This window comes from Ovis canadensis, chromosome 1 (assembly GCF_042477335.2).
Source record: "Ovis canadensis isolate MfBH-ARS-UI-01 breed Bighorn chromosome 1, ARS-UI_OviCan_v2, whole genome shotgun sequence".
Lineage (NCBI taxonomy): Eukaryota > Metazoa > Chordata > Mammalia > Artiodactyla > Bovidae > Ovis > Ovis canadensis.
In genome coordinates this window covers 233110503-233130831 of record NC_091245.1, presented here as the reverse complement: position 1 = coordinate 233130831, position 20329 = coordinate 233110503, and the positions used below count along the sequence as shown (strand labels likewise).

The following is a 20329-nucleotide window of genomic DNA, read 5'->3' as shown; positions in this document are numbered from 1 at the left end:
CATGGGGTCACAAAGAGACGGACACAACCGAGTGACTGAACTGAACTGAACTGAACTGAGCCACCTGGGAACCCTACTGTGGTAGTATTCAAACATAAAAAAATAAAGTGAAAGATTTGTGAGTTTTTAAAATATCTTGTCAATGTATTTAATCATGTAAGTAACTTTGTCACCTTCATATACCATATTATAAATGTTGGACAATGATGGCTTTGGATTTGACATTCTGTCTGCAATGCAGGAGACCTAGGTTCCGTCCCTGGGTCAGGAAGATCCCCTGGAGAAGAGGATAGCTACCAACCCCAATATTCTTACCTGGAGAATTCCATGGACAGAGGAGCCTGGCGGCTTATAGTCTATGGAATCACTGAGTCAGACATGACTGAACAACTAATACTTTCTTTCTTCTTCTTTCCCCCACTTATTTACCACTCCAGATTTTTATAGCTCTCTGCTACATGAACATGGATATAATCATGCCTTCACAATTTGCATATTAGAAGCACAGTTTGCTGGAGAAGGCAATGGCAACCCACTCCAGTACTCTTGCCTGGAAAATCCCATGGACGGAGGAGCCTGGTAGGCTGCAGTCCATGGGGTCGCTAAGAGTCGGACACGACTGAGCGACTTCACTTTCACTTTTTACTTTCATGCATTGGAGAAGGAAATGGCAACCCACTCCAGTATTCTTGCCTTAAGTATCCCAGGGACGGGGGAGCCTGGTGGGTTGCTGTCTATGGGGTCACACAGGGTCGGACACGACTGAAGTGACTTAGCAGCAGCAGCAGCAAGCACAATTTGCATATATAAATTTACACAAAGTGCATATATAAAGAAGGAAAAATGTAAGAACGGTAACAATTCATTCTAATATTTCTATTTGTAATTGACATTTTTCTCATTTAAAAATCAATAGAACATTTTAGAGTTATTTTCAATGCAATGAGGCAGAATTTGATATGACCTAACATTTCTCTTAATTATCCCAGTGAGACTTTTGAGAATTTGGGGATGTGACACATTTAGATTCCATGCTATTTTATCTTTTATTTCAGTTGGTTGGTGTGATTAAAAAATGAACAGAAATGATAAATCAGAAAAATTTTGGTTCCTCTAGGTAAGAGAGAGATTGGTAGGAAAAGTCAAACATTGTTAGAAAGATTTCTGCAGGTGGTAAACAGTCCCACATTTTATCTCTTGACTACTCTAAAAACATATCCTCCCCAAAATCATAACTGCAAATGTCCCTAAGTGTTTACTGCTTGTCAGTACTGCTGTAATTCAGATAACCTTCCCACCACTTGGTAGAACAGGTGCCGTTTTTATCTTCAGAGACTGGCACAGAATAGACCCTCAAACAACTGAGTACCATCATTTACTTTTGCTTTGATCACTGTTTCTTTTAATGACTGCTTAATGTATTTCTTTTTTCATTTGTTCATTTATGAGCCAACACAAACATGAAATTAGTTTTTAGCTATCTATCAGTGAAAATAGCACTATCCTTCCCTTAGTGCTTGGGGACCCATCTTCTACTGCCCCCTGGTGGCTGTAACTATTACCAGGCAGGAGCAGTTACCCATAACTATGAGCAGTCACTCATGACTGATGTCTACAAAATCAGTTTCAAAGTCCACTGGGTAATACTGTGAGAAAGGCAAAGGACATCATCCAGTGGTGAACCAGGCTCTACTATCTTCTCTCACTTACTCTTCACAGCAAACTCTGTTATAGACATGAGGAAACAGAGGCATGAGTAAACTGGATGAAGGTCACATAGCTGGTGAGTAGAGGCGTTGGATTTCAAAATAAAGTGACATCAGGAATTTATCTGACTGATTCACAGTTTAAATGGTGTTATGTGAATCATACCTTCATAAGAAGAAGGTCTGTCTCTGTTCAGTATTGAGTCCCTGGGACATAGTATATAGCAGGCATTTGGTGAATGCCTGGATGTATTTGGTGAATACATGGATGTTTCCAGTAAAGTCGGTATTCAGAGGGTGCTCACTCAGGTTCCTCACTGGCCCCCCTTCCCCCAACATCAAACCCACTTTAAGTATATTAAATAAGCAGGACATCAATAACAAGTAAAGGACTTCTTGGTTAAAAAAAAAAAACAACAAAAACAATGGGACATAGGTGTGTATACAGGGGTTGCTAGTGGTAAGGAACCTGCCTGCCAAGGCAGGAGACCTAAGAGACATGGGTTCCATTCCTGGGTTGGGAGGATCCCCTGGAGGAGGGCATGGGAACTCACTCCAGTATTCTTGCCTGGAGAATCCCATGGACAGAGGAGCCTGGCACGTTACATACAGTCCATAGGGCCACAAAGAGACAGACACAACTGAAGCGACTTAGCATGCATGCACACATACATATATATTCCCTGATGGCTCAGCGGTAAAGAATCCACATGCCAATGCAGGGGACTCAGGTTTGATCCCTGGGTTAGTAAGATCCCCTGGATAAGGAAAAGTCAACCCATTCCAGCAGTCTTGCATGAGAAGTCCCACGGACAGAGGAGCCTGATGGGCTACAGTCCATAGGATCCCAAGAGTTGGATGCTACTTAGGGACTAAACAACTATATATAAATACATGTGTGTGTGTGTGTATGCCCATATATATGGACATACGCACACACATAGTCACCACCATAACTAGTTTGGTGAACCATAACTAGTTCAATCAATCTAGAACTAATCCTGAATTTCTGTGGCAAGCATTCTAAAACAGAAAGACAAACTAAGCTCTCTTCAATTTACTCCCTCAGGCCTAAATTGAGCAGCTCATACAATTTATGAGGTTTCCAGGACAGAGTTTTGCTTGGCCGCAATATCTTGTGTGAGCAAAATAGACTGAATTTGGAATGATGTTAAACTTAGGGTCAATGCAGGGTTCAAAAGAAAATGAAGTTTTGCAAAGGAACATGGGCTCGATTGCTCCTCTAAACCTGGAGTGTTAAGGGATAAAGCAAATCCCCCCAATACAAAATGTGTTTGAAGGTAATTTTTTATTGAAGTCTCTTGTCTTAACATGTGGTTGTAATATGTAAAAAAAAAAAAAAAGCTGTGAGTTCCACCTTTGCAGTTATAGCTCCACAAATGTTTTTAAATAAATGCTTCATCAGTTTGATGTAAAATTAGGAATGGTTTACACAGAATCTGGCAATCAGACATCTGTGTATCTGGTGTCTCATGACACTAACAACCCTAATACAGATGTAACATAACTACAAAATTAAAAATCACATCCAAAAGGTAATACCCTACGGACTTAACTCTGCCTCTAACCCTGGTGGACAGTCTGATTTGTAAGGCACCAGGCTTTTCTACTTCAACAAAAATTTTTGTATGCTTGTATTTATTTTTGGTTTTGCTTTTCACATTTACTAAGATTCTACATTCCAGTATTTCCTAGTTTCCTAAAGAATAATATCCCATTTGATTCTCATTCCTGGAAATTATCATGCTTTTATTATTACCTGGTGGAGAAAGACCAGAGCCAGCCAGCACCAAAAGAGAAGGAGCTGTTCTGTTCCATATGGTTTATGGACCTTTTGTTTTTTCTTGGAGAGATTCCCAAACCGTACCTTGGCTGGCACTGCTGATTGGATGTTGAATGATCTCAGTTCAGTTCTGTCGCTCAGTTGTGTCCAACTCTTTGAGACCCCTTGGACTGCAGCACGCTAGGCTTCCCTGTTCTTCACCAACTCCTGGAGCTTGCTCAAACTCATGAGTTCATCGAGTCAGTGATGCCATCCAACCATCTCATCTTCTGTCGTCCCCTTCTCCTCCTGCCTCCAATCTTTCCCAGCATCAGGGTCTTTTCAAATGAGTCAGCACTTTGCATCAGGTGGCCAAAGTATTGGAGCTTCAGCATCAGTCCTTCCAATGAATATTCAGGATTGATTTCCTTCAGGATTGAACGGTTTGATCTCCTTGTAGTCCAAGGGACCCTCAAGAATCTTCTCCAACACCACAGTTCAAAAGCATCAATTCTTCAGCACTCACCTTTCTTTATGGTCCAACTCTCACATTCATTCATAACTATTGGAAAAACCATAGCTTTGACTAGATGGACCTTTGTCAGCAAAGTTGAATGATCTAGATGCAGATATATAGGTGGCTGGGTTTCCCAGGTGGAGTTAGTGGTAAAGAACCTGCCTGCCAAGGCAGGAGACATAAGAGAAGTGGGTTTGATCCCTGGGTCAGGAAGATCCTCTGGAGGAGGCAATTGCAACCCACTCTAAAATTCTTGCCTGGAAAATCCCATGGACAGAGGAGCCTGACGGGCTACAGTCCATAGGGTCATAGTGAGTCAGACATGACTGAAGCGACTTAGCACGCATACACACGTAAGAGATGTGGTCTTCAGGAGGCAGTGGCTTGCTTTATAGCATTTTGGAGGATCAGCATAAAGCATTCAGTTTTGTATTCCAGGTCCCTAGAAATGTAGGTGTTTATTAAGAATTCATGGATTAAATGACTCTTCTTTCTCCATCACAGGACCCTTGATTGGCATGTTCCAGTGGTGCCCGGGTCTCTCTTGTTCGCTGCTTTTTCTCCATCTCAAGGGCAAGACTTTTGCCTACCTCTCTCTTTCTCTCAGGGGCCTGGATCACACTCTCTGTTACTGCTTGTAGTTTCCATTGACTTGCTGCCACTCACACCACTTTCATCTCCTCTCTCCTATCCTGCACTGTCTTCCCACTCCATCTCTGCAGCATTCTCCTTCCTGTCTGCTGTCCCCTTACAAGGTCTGCCAGCATGAGTATGGAGGCACTGAACTTCTAAACGTGCAGCTGGGCAGTTAAACAGCACTTTCTTTTCCTGTAATTGATCCAGCCAATTACCACAGTTCATCAGGTGCTACCTGTGGCTTCTGTCGTCTCATTTGTACTTGGTGACACTGAGTTCTAAGAAAAGGACATACTTTTCTTTTTTTCCCCTGGATACCCTTTATTGTGGAGCCATTCCAAAAATGCAAGTATTCGGGAGATTAAACACCGAATAAGTGCTATTCAGGAGCAGTAATGCCTTTTGTGCGCTGCTGCATATCAGCTTGTGGCATTTGTTCACCATTGACTTGTTTATTTGTTTCTAAGCACTAGGGAGTAGAAGCCCACAGAATTAAGAGTGATCAGGGCACTGGCGTTCATTGTGCTGTCAGTGGCAATACTCAGGATTATTGATGAAGAATCGACATGGGACTTCAACAGGAGTGAAAAAGGGAATCTTCATCTGAGAGCCACAAGCTCTTTCTTTTAGACCCAGTTTTTGAGTCACTTTGGAAATATTTCTGCAGAGTTTTTCATTTTTAAAAATCAATTTTATTTGTTTATTTTTGGTTGCTCGGGGTCTTTGTTGCGGTGTGGGCTTTTCTCTAGCTGCGGTGAGGGGAGCTACTGTCTAATTGTGGTGTTCAGGCTTCTCCCTGCAGGGGCGTCTCTTACTGCCGAGGATGGGCTCCAGGCGTGTTGGCTCAGTAGTTGCAGCTGCTGAGCTGTAGAGCATGGCCTCTGTAGCTGTGGCTCACTGCTTTATTTGCTCCGTGGCATGTGGGATCTTCTCAGACCAGGGATCGAACCCATGTCTTCTGCATTGACAGATGGATTCTTTATCACTAAGCCAACAGGGAAGCTCTGAGTTTTTCATTTTATTAAAAAAATTATTTATTTATTTGTCTGTGCAGCGTGCCAGATCTTTAGTTGTGCCATGCGAACTCTTAGTTGTGGCATGTGAAATATAATTCCCTGACCAGGCAACAAACATGGGCCCTGTGGATTGGGAGTGCAGAGTCTTAACTCCTGGACCACCAGAGAAGGTCCCTGAAGAGTTTTTCCTTGTTCATCTTATAACTTCTGCAAAGATATTGTGGATGTGCTAAAGTTAGTCTAGGAAATATTTTATTTCAAAGAAGAAGTGAGAGTGTGCTGGGACTCAATACCCATCCCCTCCACATTCTCCCAATAAAATTTCATGACAGAATTTTTATTAACTTTTTGGATTTCAGCTAAGAAACTTCAGGCCTTTGGGATTTCACAACTAGTGAACTTTCTTATGCCAGAATTGATCAGGGCTTGGTAAAATCTAGATAAAGGAAAACACAGAGGGCAACTTCTCCCTTCATGGAACACAGCCTGGTGGGCAAATAGGCCTGACCCAAAGTGAGAAGACCCATCCATCCTGCCAGGAAACCTGCCCACATAGAGCCCCCTCCAGGCAAATGATTTTATAGTGGCCAAAGAAGGGGTTGACCCAGGAATTCACATGGAAACCAGATAAATAAACCTATATTGAAGTTATTTAAGAAAAAAATTTAGTTGCCATTATTATATTAGTATATCCAAGTGGATAGGTAAGTGATTTTGCTACCTGTCTAGGGAATACTACCTACTCTAGAAAAACATATTTAATATTCATTGGTCTCCAAAATAACAAAGACACAGAAAAAAAAATTCCATACAAGTTCTGTTTGCTGCTGCTGATACTGCTAAGTCGCTTCAGTCGTGTCCGACTCTGTGCGACCCCTTAGACAGCAGCCCACCAGGTTCCGCTGTCCCTGGGATTCTCCAGGCAAGAACACTGGAGTGGGTTGCCATTTCCTTCTCCAATGCATGAAAGTGAAAAGTGAAAGTGAAGTCAGTCAGTCATGTCCAACTCTCAGCAACCCCATGGACTGTAGCACACCAGGCTCCTCCTTCCATGGGATTTTCCAGGCAAGAGTACTGGAGTGGGGTGCCATTGCCTTCTCCTTCAGTTCTGTTTAATGGCTCCCAATTTCCTTTAAAATACGTAGATCCTAATGTATGTTTTGACTGTCTCTTAATGTTATCATTCTTTCTGCATTAGGATATGCTTGGCATAATTGAAATGGCAGGCTTTATTTGTGGCTACATATCTTATACTTTCTACTTAGGATCTCAATTCTCCTAACTGTATAGAAAAGTAAGTACATTATTTGCTCAATCAAAAGTGCTTCTTATCTCTTTCTCTACATTTGGAAGATAACTTGGAATTCAGAGGAGTGTATTTGCTACCAACAAAATGGAAGTCACAGTGTTGAATTGATTCTTGCTCGGATTGTTTTGCTTGTTAAGCTCCTTCTGGCTTAGGCAGCAGAGAACAGAGATCGGCCAGAATTTGTCTAAATCTGTTTTGCTAGGCTTGCATATTAACACCTATATAATGAAGTCACAATAAATTATACAAAGCATTTGGAATGGATATGGTGGTTGTTTCAACTTGTGAAAAACTCATTATTCCCTTGTGTTTTGCAGCTAATGTACTTCATTGTGGCAACCTAGAAAGGACTCAATTTGGGGATACACACTTTATCTTCCTGATTTTTTAGCCATTCAAGGATTATTTGAATTTCCATTTAAATATATTCTCTCATTCGGTCAGGTCCTAGAAATTGAGCACTTTAAATTTTTGAATGCTCAGTGGAAATAAAATATTTTTCTCTAAGTAATATATTTGAATTTCCACACAGTCCAAATAGTCTTATATATTTGTCAATATTTTGAAATGAAGTATTGCAAAAGGCAATATATATAGTATCTATCTATCAAGAGGAATAAATAACCCAGTAATTAGCAACAGGGAAGCACATTGCAGACTCTGAATAAAGAAGTTTTGTGAAACAACACTTTCTTCAGAACAGATTACTATAGTCTCTACCTCAAAATTGTCTTGAAAAGGAGCCCAGAAGGCAGTTTCACAGTAGGTAAGCATTTGCTAACTCCTGATCTAATATTGGAGCAATGAGACAGGTGCTAAATGACACTTAAAAGGGCATTAACTGACACCAATATCACACATAGAAGACATTTTAAATATTAAAACTTAGTACTTTCTAATCTTGAAGGAAATGGATGAGAAAAGAAAAGATTTATAGAATTAACTATAAATATTTGACATGTCTGAACATCAAATATAGATATAGAACCAAAACATAAAGGACACATTAGGAAAAACACATGGTGAATAACAGAATGTTAATAAGAATTTCCATAGTTGAGAAGAAAAAAAAGTCAAACAAAAAATGTACAAAGGATTTTAAAACAGATATAATTAAATAAGAAGAAATAGAAATAATTAGAACATGCATGAAAAACACTTTAATCTCTCTAGGAATTGAATACATGCAAAATGAATATATCCAAAGTAATATACCTTTTTAATCTATCAAATTAGCAAATATAAAGAAACTTTAGGGATCAAAGCTGATAAGGGCAGTACTTGTTGGCACACTCATACTCTGCTGAGTAAATGTATAAATTGTTATAGCCTTTCTGGAAGACATTTTAGCATTTTATATCAAGAGCAGTTTGTATGGAGATTTCTTTAAAAAGTAAAAATAGGGTTACATATGATCCAGCAATCCCACTTCTAGGCATATATCCAGAAAAGATAAAAACTCTAAGTTGAAAAGGTGCATGTATCTCAACGTTCATAGCAGCACTATTTACAATAGCCAAGACTTGGAAGCAAGCTAAATGTCCACTGACAGATGAATGGATAAAGAAGATGTGGTATATGTGAGTGTGTGTGTGTGTGTGTGTGTGTGTATTCCATTGTGTATACCTATGTATACAGAATGAAATAGTTCAGTTCAGTTCAGTTCAGTCGCTCAGTCGTGTCCAACTCTTTGTGACCCCATGAATCGCAGCACGCCAGGCCTCCCTGTCCATCACCAACTCCCGGAGTTCACTCAAACTCACGTCCATCGAGTCAGTAATGCCATCCAGCCATCTCATCCTCTGTCGTCCCCTTCTCCTCCTGCCCCCAATCCCTCCCAGCATCAGGGTCTTTTCCAATGAGTCAACTCTTCCCATGAGGTGGCCAAAGTACTGGAGTTGCAGCTTCAGCATCATTCCCTCCAAGGAAATCCCAAGGCTGATCTCCTTGAGAATGGACTGGTTGGGTCTCCTTGCAGTCCAAGGGACTCTCAAGAGTCTTCTCCAACACCACAGTTCAAAAGCATCAATTCTTCGGCGCTCAGCCTTCTTCACAGTCCAACTCTCACATCCGTACATGACCACTGGGAAAACCATAGCCTTGACTAGACGGACCTTAGTCGGCAAAGTAATGTCTCTGCTTTTGAATATGCTATCTAGGTTGGTCATAACTTTTCTTCCCAGGAGTAAGCGTCTTTTAATTTCATGGCTGCAGTCACCATCTGCAGTGATTTTGGAGCCCTCCAAAATAAAGTATGACACTGTTTCCACTGTTTCCCCATCTATTTCCCAGGAAGTGATGGTACCCGATGCCATGATCTTTGTTTTCTGAATGTTGAGCTTTAAGCCAACTTTTTCACTCTCCTCTTTCACTTTCATCAAGAGGCTTTTGAGTTCCTCTTAACTTTCTGCCATAAGGGTGGTGTCATCTGCATATCTGAGGTTATTGATATTTCTTCCAGCAATCTTGATTCCAGCTTGTGCTTCTTCCAGTCTAGCATTTCTCATGATGGAATAGTATTCAGCCATAAAAAAGAATGAAATAATACCATCTGCAGCAACATGGATGGGCCTAGAGATTATTGTACTAAGTGAAGTAAATCAGAAAAAGACAAATACCATACGATATTACTTATATGTGGAATCTAAAATATGATCCAAATTAACTTTACAAACCAGAAACAGAATCACAGACATAGAAGACAAACTTATGGTTACCAAAGGGAAAAGGGAAGAGAGGGATAAATTAAGAGTTTGGGACTAGCAGGCACAAACTATTATACATAGAATAAGTAAACAACAAGGACCTCCAGTATAGCACAGGGAACTATATTCAACATCCTGTAATAAACCATAATGGAAAAAAATATATATATACATATATATGTGTGTGGTGTGTGTGTGTGTGTATAACTGGATCACTTTGCTGTACACCAAAAACTAACACAAAATTGTAAATCAACTATGATTCAATAATGAATAAATAAAAATAAGTTTTTAAAGATGCCATAAATTCTAAAGAAATACAATTTTTAAAACTTTTTTTACATGATGGATTGTGAAGTGAAAAGAAAAAAATGACCAATAACATTCTCACTCCGATTAATCCCAAAGAAGGTCTGTTGAAGGGACTCATTTCGCTGTTGGCATGGGCTGTGATTGTAACTGCACACAGGGACTTAACGTGGGTTGAAAGGCACCCACTGCCCAGGGTCACAGGAGCATCAGTGTCCCTGGCTTTTTGGGAGATTCAGAGTCTTATTTCCTGACTCTCTTGGACTCTATGCCGTCAGAGTGCCATTTGGGCATAAACGTGTGCTTTATATGGTCTCTTCTAAGAAGTGTAAATAGCTAATGGCATAGGCATTTCATTATTATATTTGGGATATTCATTTATAAAGACAACTCTCTTTTCCCCCAATGTGTTCTAGGTTATTAGCATTTTAGTAGGGGATCAAATTCAAATGCAAGTTCCTTGGTTTTCTTTGGTTCATCAGATAAAGAAGTTGAGCCATGATTAAGCATTGAAAGTGATATATTTTAGATACAAACTTCTTGTTAGAATTTAATGGCGGGTATTAAGAAAAAGAGTCTTTTCACCTCTGAAAAGCCCTCCAGAGAACATTTAGAATTTGTAAGTGGTAACCAGTGCTCTTACTTATGTCAATGCAAGTGATTCTTAGAAATGAATAGCTTATGGTAGTAAAACTTTTGGATTAATTGGGTAATGAATTTCATTAAAATTAACCATAGTGTTTAAACTTACATCCTTTGAAGGTAGGGAACAAATATGAGGGTACTCTTCATTTTCAATATCTTAGTTTATTAAAATGTATAATAGTTATGTAATCAAACTGGAATATTATGTTTATGTTCTTTTACTCATTGTTGTTTGAGTTTCAGAAAACATGCATGTTCATACTTAGTTGCTCAGTCATGTCTGATCTTCGCTACCCCACGGACTGTAGCCCACCAGGCTCCTCTGTCCATGGGATTCTCCAAACAAGAATGCTGGAGTGGGTTGTGCACTCCTCCAGGGGATCTTCCCAACCCAGGGATCAAACCCAGGTCTCCTGTATTGAAGGTGGATTATTTACCAACTGAGCCACCAGGGAAGTTGATCAGTCTGATAAAATTGGCACTGGTTGTAGCTCAGAATTGCAAAGTTAAAGACCTAGGGCTCATATTCTGGGTTGTCAAAATATCAAATAATCACTTAAGAATTCTTGGCATGAGTTTTACAGTTATTTTTTGGACTTGGACATTAAAGGAAATCAAAATAGCTTTTTGCACTTTAGCCACCTTTTATGATTTTTAGTACTTTGCTATAGATCATGAACAAATACTCCCAAAATATTTCTTGTGAAGCAGAAAAATAAAAGCTTCATTTAAAATTGGATGCCTTGAGGGAGAGAGTGGATACTAGAAATATATTGTGAGTGAGCGACAAGCTTGGGACTAACTCCAGAACCTGTGTCCTCAGCAGGTCCTGGAGTGAGAAAGGCAATCCCGGAACCTGCACAAAGGGGAATTCTTGAGTCATTCTCCTTTCTTCACCTTCTAGTAAGATGAAGGGCAGAGAACTCCATGCCATTGTGTTAGGAGACAGTGTATTTGTTTCCATTTCTTTCAAATTTGGAGCATGGGCTGGATTTATGATATTTTCAACGAAGGACCCAAAATACTGTTTTTATTTTGATTTGATCATATGACTGTTCATCTCCTGCTCCATGTATTGGAATGCATGGGAGGGTGTTGTCCTCCAGCTGACCTTTTCCAAAGTCGAATCCGGAGTCTAAAAGCTGTAACCTAAAACCCCAAATCATTGGCCTTAAAGAAGCTTCCCTGAGAGAATTAGGCCATTCCTTTTTCATTTCTAAATGCATGTGCCTCGTGCACACATTCGGAAAGTGTGGTATCCTTGGCCTCAACCCTCCGTGAGTTTCAGGATGCGTGGATAAGCAATAATCTCTCAGTTCCAACTTGATTGGAGCCTGAACCCAATCTCACCCGAAATTAGTTTTCAAATCCAAATGCAATTAAAAACAGATGTTTCCAAGTAGACTGAAAAACGCTGTGAAAAAACCAGCAGGTTTACTGCCTTTAGAATCAGTTGACTATTCTAGGTATTTGTAATCAATATGAAGGGAGGAGAAATGAGTTGCTTCCACAGAATTCACTCTCCTTTCCTTCCACAATGAGCCCTCCAAAGGCTCGGCATCAGTACCTTTTGAAGAGGTGTGTTATGATTTGCCAGGCTGAGCTTTCCTGCCTGATCCACTTTCTAATCTATTCCAGGTTAAGACAAATTTGCATTGTGAGTTAGACACTTCATAATTCTTATTGCTGAGAATGAATTTCTACCAATAAAAGTAGGGACACATAAAAATAACTTGTTACTCAAAAGTATTAGAATATTAAAGATTCTTAGACAGAAAGTTTCATTTAGCACATACTTTAAAATTCCTTCTAAAGCTAGCCTAATGGCAATTCAGGAAACATTAGTGAGTTTTGGAAGGTTTTTTTCCCCCGTTGAATCAAAACCCCATTAAAGAATGCATAGTGGGAAAAAGGGGAGAAAGCTTACTTGTGGACAAATAGTACCCATGAACTTTAATGCATTAAAATGGATTCATAAGTTCTTCTAAGATGAAAAACATGTGTCCAATTACTGTGAGATTCACCACTCCTTACAAGTTCAGAACAGACAGTCCTCATCTCCTTGTCTTAAAATGAGTATGTCTATTTTCAGAATAATTTTCAGCATGAAGCCTGGTCCACCATTTGATTTTTAATCTCTTCTTTTATCCCTGGAATCTTGCATTCCTGGTACACTTCATCTTTTTGTGTGTGGAATAATATCCTTCAAAAATCTTTGATGCATTGGTGAATTAAAAGAAAAAAATGAGATGTAAGTGCTTGCTCTATTTGTCATTTTTAATACAGTTTGAGTCATTTGATTTATGATTAAGCATTTCTTGGGAGAGGAGAATGTTTAAGGTGGTATTTTGAGCTCCATTTAAGGCAATTTAGTTGTCATCAGGCCTCCTCACCCCATAACCTTCGTAAGACCTTGCTTCATAAATTGGACCCAAACAATTGGCTTGTGTTTCGAGTAGACAAAGCCTTATGGAAATGATACTTGCTAAGTGTTTTTATTGGACATCTGGGTAAGAGTTAGCCTTTGTCAGACCAGTCACAGACCATAGCTAGCCTGACTCCTACACCCTTGGTGGCAGTTTCTGCTCTTAGAAAACTCTTTTAAAATTCTTTTACATTGAGAGGGAATGAGATCTGGATTCATCTCCCCCCATCACCCCCCAGGTTTCTGCTTTGATTTCTGATTCTGTGACTGAGATTAAGGGTGTTTGTTCTATTCCTCCCTCATCTTTAGGGCATATCTCGGAATTCAGTGCCTCCCTAGCCTTCTGTTGGCAGCAAACCCTAGTGTTGGATGGAATCTCATAGCCCATGTTACATCCATGTCATACCTGGACGTTGTCCCTCTGCTGAGGAATGGCAGGGTGAGTTCAGGCCCTGGAGGTGCCAAGTTGAGCTCAGCCGGCTTGAAATAGTGACTGGCGTTGTTTCTCCTCTCACTGCTTCCTCTCAATGAGTCATCCTGACCTGAACTAATGTTGGCTGCCAGTGGCAGAACACCACCATGTCTGTTTGACCCTAGATGAGAGAGAGACAGAAGTTAGTACAATCTCATTTTGCTTCAAAATTGAATAACTTACCCCTTTTTCAAAAGAAATGAAAGCAGTGAATATGTTATCTCCTGGGGGTGATTGCCAGATGAAAAAGAATGAGGAGCTCTCTCTAGTAATTTTCATTACTTGTACCATAATACAGAAATTTGTATTGGGAAAACACTTCTCTCCATGACTTAATTCTAAAAATTCCTGGGCCAAAGGCAGAGCATCTCGTAGATAAGAAATTCAAGGACAAAGGTAAGAAGTGCTATGTCTAAATATGCAGCAAAAACAAACAAACAAATGAACAAATAAATAAGACACATAGAGGAGGTGGAATTTTCAGAGTATTCAAAAGATGAATTTTATTCTTGTTTAAACTGAGAAAAATGTCCATTCCCCAAAGAGAATGCATTTGCTCATGATTCAGGGTGCTGACAAGAATAACACATAGTCCTAGCGTGTGGTACTCTCAGTCTTTTATTAGTACTCTCCTGAGAGTTCTGGGGCTGTTTTAAATGTGAGAATGTAAAAAGTGCACATCCCATGGAGGTGTTTATTTAACTCTTAGCATGGATATACAACAGACATCTTATTAGATGCAGCTTTCACATAAACTCTCACTACGCCTACAAGTGATTGCAGAATTGAGGAGACATGAATGCCATTGCAGTCAACTGAAGGTTTTAAAACATTTTCCAGGTGACAGAGCCATCTCAGATTTGCTATTCTTCAGAGCAAAGGTCCTCAGTGAATCAGAAGAGTGCAACATGGTCTTTGCTTTAGTCAGTTTTTGTAGTTGTACCAACTGGACAGCTGTAAACAGTAACTCCTAGAGCCAAAAAATTCTGCCATGACAAACTTCCACTTCTTAGCACTTTAATTTGCTTGTCAATAGTGGATGGAACTGAATTGCATCTTTAACAGTCTTTCCAGCTTTAGGATTCTTAGGCTATTCTCTATGTTCAACCCCAGAATTTTATTTGTTTGTTTTCATTCCTTCGGGTATAGGACATGAAGGCTAGCAGTAAAGCTGGGGAGGGGACAAGGAAGGTAAAGATTAGGGAAGGGAAAGGAGAGTGAGAATGAACTTGGAGGAGAATGAAAGGAAATAGGCTGGTAGATAAATAATGGAGTGAGAGAACTGTGGGAGGCAGATTAATTTCCTGTATCTTGGATTTAATATGAGGGGGAAATAGCTGATGATTTGCAGTGTAATTCTGTATGTAGTGACAGAGTTAATAATCCATTTAACTTTTTCCTTAAGAAAAACACACCAGGTGACAGTGCAGTTCATTCCATACTGCAGGCACAGATGACAGTGGCCCAGCTGAGTGGTGCTGAAGCACAGCCCTTACTGTTTAATGAGGAATCCCCAAGTGCAACTGCCGCCTCCTCCATGGTGAGTTGAGGAACTTCATTTTGTTGATGATCTTTGGGTGCTGGGATGCTTCCATGCCTCTTCCTCCCTGCTGTGTGTCCATTCTAGAATCTTCTGCCCCAATGAGGTCCATAAGTTACAAAATAAAGAGTGGGTTTCCCATCAAGTTTTTCTGCAACTGGCTACATTTTAGTTGACCTAAAAATCTGTAAGAATTGCTGTGTCTAGTTTTAATTTTTTTTCAGTGGCCAGCAGTAATTCTTATTTTTTAATGTTCAGAATAACAAAAAATACTGATGGGTTCTGTGTGCTCCTTGTTCTCTTAAAGCAGACAGGAGTTGAGTGAAGATTAGGCATCCTTTCTGTTGTAGGTAACTGTAATATGTTTTGTTTCCTGAGAGAAGGGGCTGTGGTAACATATTGATACAACTGTACAGGGAATTTGGTTCTGGAAAAGATTCCAATGGTTCTCAGGGTACAACTGGCTGGTATGAGCAGGCATTCCATAAATAGTGGCTCAAACGCCAATGAGTGGACTGATTTGTGGGTGTGGGTATGGTTGGGAGGGACCCCAGTAGAGGCCTTCCTCTTCTGGCCAGAGAGGCGATAGGTTGTGATAACAAAGGCAGCCAGTCTCCAGTGTGTCTCTGCTCAGAAATATTGGCAGCAGCAATTGCCTGGAGTTCTTTGTTTGGAAAGAAGCTTTATTATTCCTCAAACCTTAGGTCTGTCAGCTGCTGCTCAGAGCTTAGCAAATCCTGCAGGCAGCTCTGGTACCTTCTTTGTTTATGAAAAACATATCTCAGTACAATCCTTCACTGTACTGAATGGGAGCTCATTCAGGGAGGTCCTTCTAAGTTTCTGCAAGAGGGATGGGGGACTGGATCATTGACTGGAAGTGACAAAGAAAAATGAAGAGTCATTAAAAAAAATGAAGTCATTAAAAAAATAATATATACTATAAACATTTTCTTTGAAATTAAAGCTGTGTATTCATTCAGGAATCATTTGATGCAGGAGAAGAAAAGTCTCCTTAAAATCTGGGTTTGATATTGGAGTTGTCTTTCACAAACCACATTTATACAATTCCCAGGTTGGGGTTCCTTGAATTTATAGCTGCTTTAGTGTAAGAACTTAAAGACGCTCATAGAATACTCTGAGAGCAGAGGCCTCCAGGCTGTAACTGTCATTTTTTCCTTTAAGTCTTATAATTGTCTCACTTATGCATAATATAACAATTAAAATTTTTTTTTGGCTGTACTGGGCCTTCATTTTTTTCTTTTTTTTGTCTGGGATTTCTCTAGTTGCAGTGAGCAGGGGCTACTCTTAGTTGCGGTATGCAGGCTTCTCACTGCAGTGGCTTCTCTTTTGGAGCATGGGATCTAGGCTTGGGCTTCGGTAGCTGCAGCACACAGGCTCAGTAGTTGTGGCTCACAGGCTCTCGATCACAGGCTACTTAGCAATGGTGCATGGGCTTAGCTGTTCCACATCACATGGAATCTTCCCAGACCAGGGACCGAACCCATGTCCCCTGCATTGGCAGGTGGATTCTTATCCTCTGTGCCACCAGGGAAGTCCCAGTATAGCAATATTTTAGAAGCTCCCTTTCAATAAGCTTTTCCAAAGCAGTCATCTTTATTTTCATAAAAATAATTCCTTCCTTTTGCCCTCACCTTTCATGGATTCACATAATAGTTAGCTAAACTGTGTTAATACATTAAGTCCAACAATGCATACACAGGTGTTGAATCAAAAACAACTGATTCTTAAAAGACCCATGCACCCCAATATTCATAGCAGCACTCTTTATAATAGACTAGATATGGAAGTGTCAGGCGAGTGTATGCTCCTCGGTTTTGTCTCATCACAACAAAGATTTGGAGTGATGGACGTTAAAGCCCTTGGCATGTCACAGCTCTCGGGTCTTATACAGACCATGTTATAGCTCTCAGATCTCGAACAGACTGTGTTATAGCTCTTAGACAAATCAGTGTTACAGCTCCATGTTACAGTTCTATTTTATTTAGAAAATAGCAGGAAAATCCATCTTCGAGGCCCAGCACAGGGAGTGGGAGGGGTGGCAGTGGGGGAGAGAGAGGGCCCCGGCCCTTTGGCTCCTCTTTTTATATGTTTTTTTTTTTTTTCTCCCCCTGGGCCTGCCCTATGTAAATTGGGCTAGCCAGGAGTGTTGTTTGTTCCACCTGAGGTCCTCACTCCAGTCCTGGACTTCCTTTGTTCTATTTTCACGGGCTTTTCCTTTCCTTATCTTTTAGCCACCACCATTCTGGACTCCTTTTCCCTATTATAACTACCTAACAGAAGCAACACAATTCCCCATTAATAGATGATTGGATTAAAAAGATGTGGTATATATATCTGTATATAGAGAGAAAGACATATGGATATAGATACATGATGGAATACTACTCAGCCATAAAAGATAATGAAATAACACCGATTGCAACAGTGTGGGCAGACCTAGAGAATATTACACCCAATGAAATAAGTCAGATAGGGAAAGACAAATACTGTAAGATATCACTTATTTGTGGAATCTAAAAAATAATACAAATGAATGTGTATGTAAAACAGAAATAAACTTAAAGATATAGAAGACAAACTTAACAGCTATTCAATGGGAGAGGTAAGAGGGGAGGGACAAATCAGGATTATGGGATTAAGAGATACAAACTACTATATGTAAAATAGATAAGCCAAGGGATATAGAAGGAATTATACTCATCACTTCATGGGAAATAGATGGGGAAACAGTGGAAATAGTGTCAGAATTTATTTTGGGGGGCTCCAAAAATCACGGCAGATGGTGATTACAACCATGAAATTAAAAGACACTTTACTCCTTGGAAGAAAAGTTATGACCAACCTAGATAGCATATTCAAAAGCAGGGACATTACTTTGACAACAAAGGTCCATATAGTCAAGGCTATGGTTTTTCCAGTGGTCATGTATGGATGTGAGAGTTGGACTGTGAAGAAAGCTGAGCATCGAAGAATTGATGCTTTTGAACTGTGGTGTTGGAGAAGACTCTTGAGAGTCCCTTGGACTGCAAGGAGATCCAACCAGTTTGTTCTAAAGGAGATCAGTCCTGGGTGTTCTTTGGAAGGAATGATGCTAAGGCTGAAACTCCAGTACTTTGGCCACCTCATGCGAAGAGTTGACTCATTGGAAAAGATTCTGATGCTGGGAGGGATTGGGGGCAGGAGGAAAAGGGGACGACAGAGGATGAGATGGCTGGATGGCATCACGGACTCAACAGACGTGAGTTTGAGTGAACTCCGGGAGTTGGTGATGGACAGAGAGGCCTGGAGTGCTGTAATTCATGGGGTCGCAAAGAGTCAGACACAACTGAGTGACTGAACTGAACTGAACTGATACTCATTATCTTGTAATAATCTATAATGGAATACAATTGGCAAAAATTCTGAATCACTATGCTGTATACATGAAACTAACACAATATTGTAAATCAACTACACCTCAATAAAATAAACTGATTCTTGGTGAACTTAAAACTCAGCCAGTCAGAACAGAAGGAGGCCTGCTCCCTGTCGGCCCTTGGTGTTGGTGGCAAGGAGGACAAGAGTGACCACTCATCTGCAGCAATTGCAGGTGGGGTCATTAAGCAGCTTCTACTGTAATATACCTTTACTGTGCAGAGTGACAGTCCCTAGCTGGGAAAAGAAGATAGAAGTCCAGTTGTGTCTAAGCGTTACATGCAGTGGAGACAGTCAGCAGAGGAAGAAAGATCACTTCTGGCTGAAATAAACAACCAGAAGGCAGTTGTTATGGGATAAATTGTGTCCTCCCAAAGTTCATATATTGAAGTCCTAACCCCTAGTGCCTCAGACTGCAACTGTATTTGGAGATAGGTAATTAAATTAAAATGAGTGGGCTCTAATCCAATATGACTGGCCTCTTTTTAAGAAGAGGAAATTTGGACACAGACATGGACAGAGAGAGGACGATGTGAAGATGAGGAGAAATGGCATCTGTAAGCCAAGGGACAAAGCCTGGTGTGGATGCTTCCCTCACAGCCCCCAAAAGGAGCCAACTCTGTTGACACCTTGTTCTCAGATTTCTAAACTCCAGAGCTGTGAGAAAATAAATATCCATTATTTAAGCTGCCCAGTCTGTGGAACTTTGTATGGTAGCCCTAGCAAAGGAATACATAAAGGTCTATTGAGAAGGGAATAATTGATGTGGGCTTGAAAGAGTGAGTAAGTTGGCAGTAGATCAAGTTTAGAGGAAGGAACTTCCAGGCAGATGGAAGAGCAAGGCTTAGAGGTGGCTAAGTATTTGAGATTCAGTTAGAAAGCTGTTTGACTGGAGGAGGATTACTGTAGGGCAATAGTAGAATAGGCTAGGAAAGGTGGGTCAGAGCTTCAGGGTCTTTAGGGTCATCCATGGGCAGTAGGGAACCTCTGAAGGCTTTGGAGCAATGCTGTGATCCAATAGCATCTTGGAGACATTATCTAATATGGAGTTGTCAGAGCAGGCTGCTTGGCACCTGCTGAAGCCCCCTGACTGTCAGCTGTGTGAGCATGACCAGCTCCTAGGCATGGCTGGCAATACTGCTCACATACTGCCCAACTCCTAGACTTTAGTTCATCTTTGGGATTATGTGATGCTTCTCACATTGAACTGTTGAAGCTGAAACAGCATTTTATATTGTTTATAAGTCTTAAAAGCCTATTTACCTGTATATAGTAATCCCTGGAGAGCCTAGCAAACCATTGGTGGTTACTGTTTGTGAGTAAATGCAGTAATTACCATGCCCATGACTTTCGAAAGTACTTGTAGTCTGCTGCAGTAAAACAGGTTTCCCAGGTTTCCATCCGCATTAGCCATTCGAGGGGCTTGTGGCTATTTAATAAGTGATTACCCAGAAAGGCTGTTAAGTACCAGACCCCAGCAGGAATGGTTCTGATTCTGTAGGTCTGGGATAAGTCTGGGGTGCGGCTATTTATAAGAAGTTCTGAAGATGATCATGACATAGAGCTAGGGTTGAAAAATCACTGATTACATTCAACTTTTCAAACGTTATAACAGCTTTAAGAGCAAGGTTAAACTTGATACCAAAGAATTTTAATCCTTATGCTTGTGGGCTGGATGAAGCACAAGCTGGAATCAAGATTGCTGGGAGAAATCTCAATAACCTCAGATACGCAGATGACACCACCCTTACGGCAGAAAGCGAAGAACTAAAGAGCCTCTTGATGATAATGAAAGAAGAGTGAAAAAGTTGGCTTAAAACTCAACATTCAG

General features: G+C 40.4%; 1 protein-coding gene across 1 annotated transcript in view; it reads right to left on the bottom strand.

Annotated features, from left to right (window-relative positions):
* Nucleotides 1–20329, bottom strand: part of LOC138424570 (uncharacterized) — a 404438-nt gene that overhangs the window by 62136 nt on the left and 321973 nt on the right. Inside the window, exon 3 of the mRNA XM_069561725.1 lies at nt 13458–13644. Coding sequence (XP_069417826.1) covers nt 13458–13644 — 187 coding nt within the window. The remainder of the gene's footprint in view (nt 1–13457; nt 13645–20329) is intronic.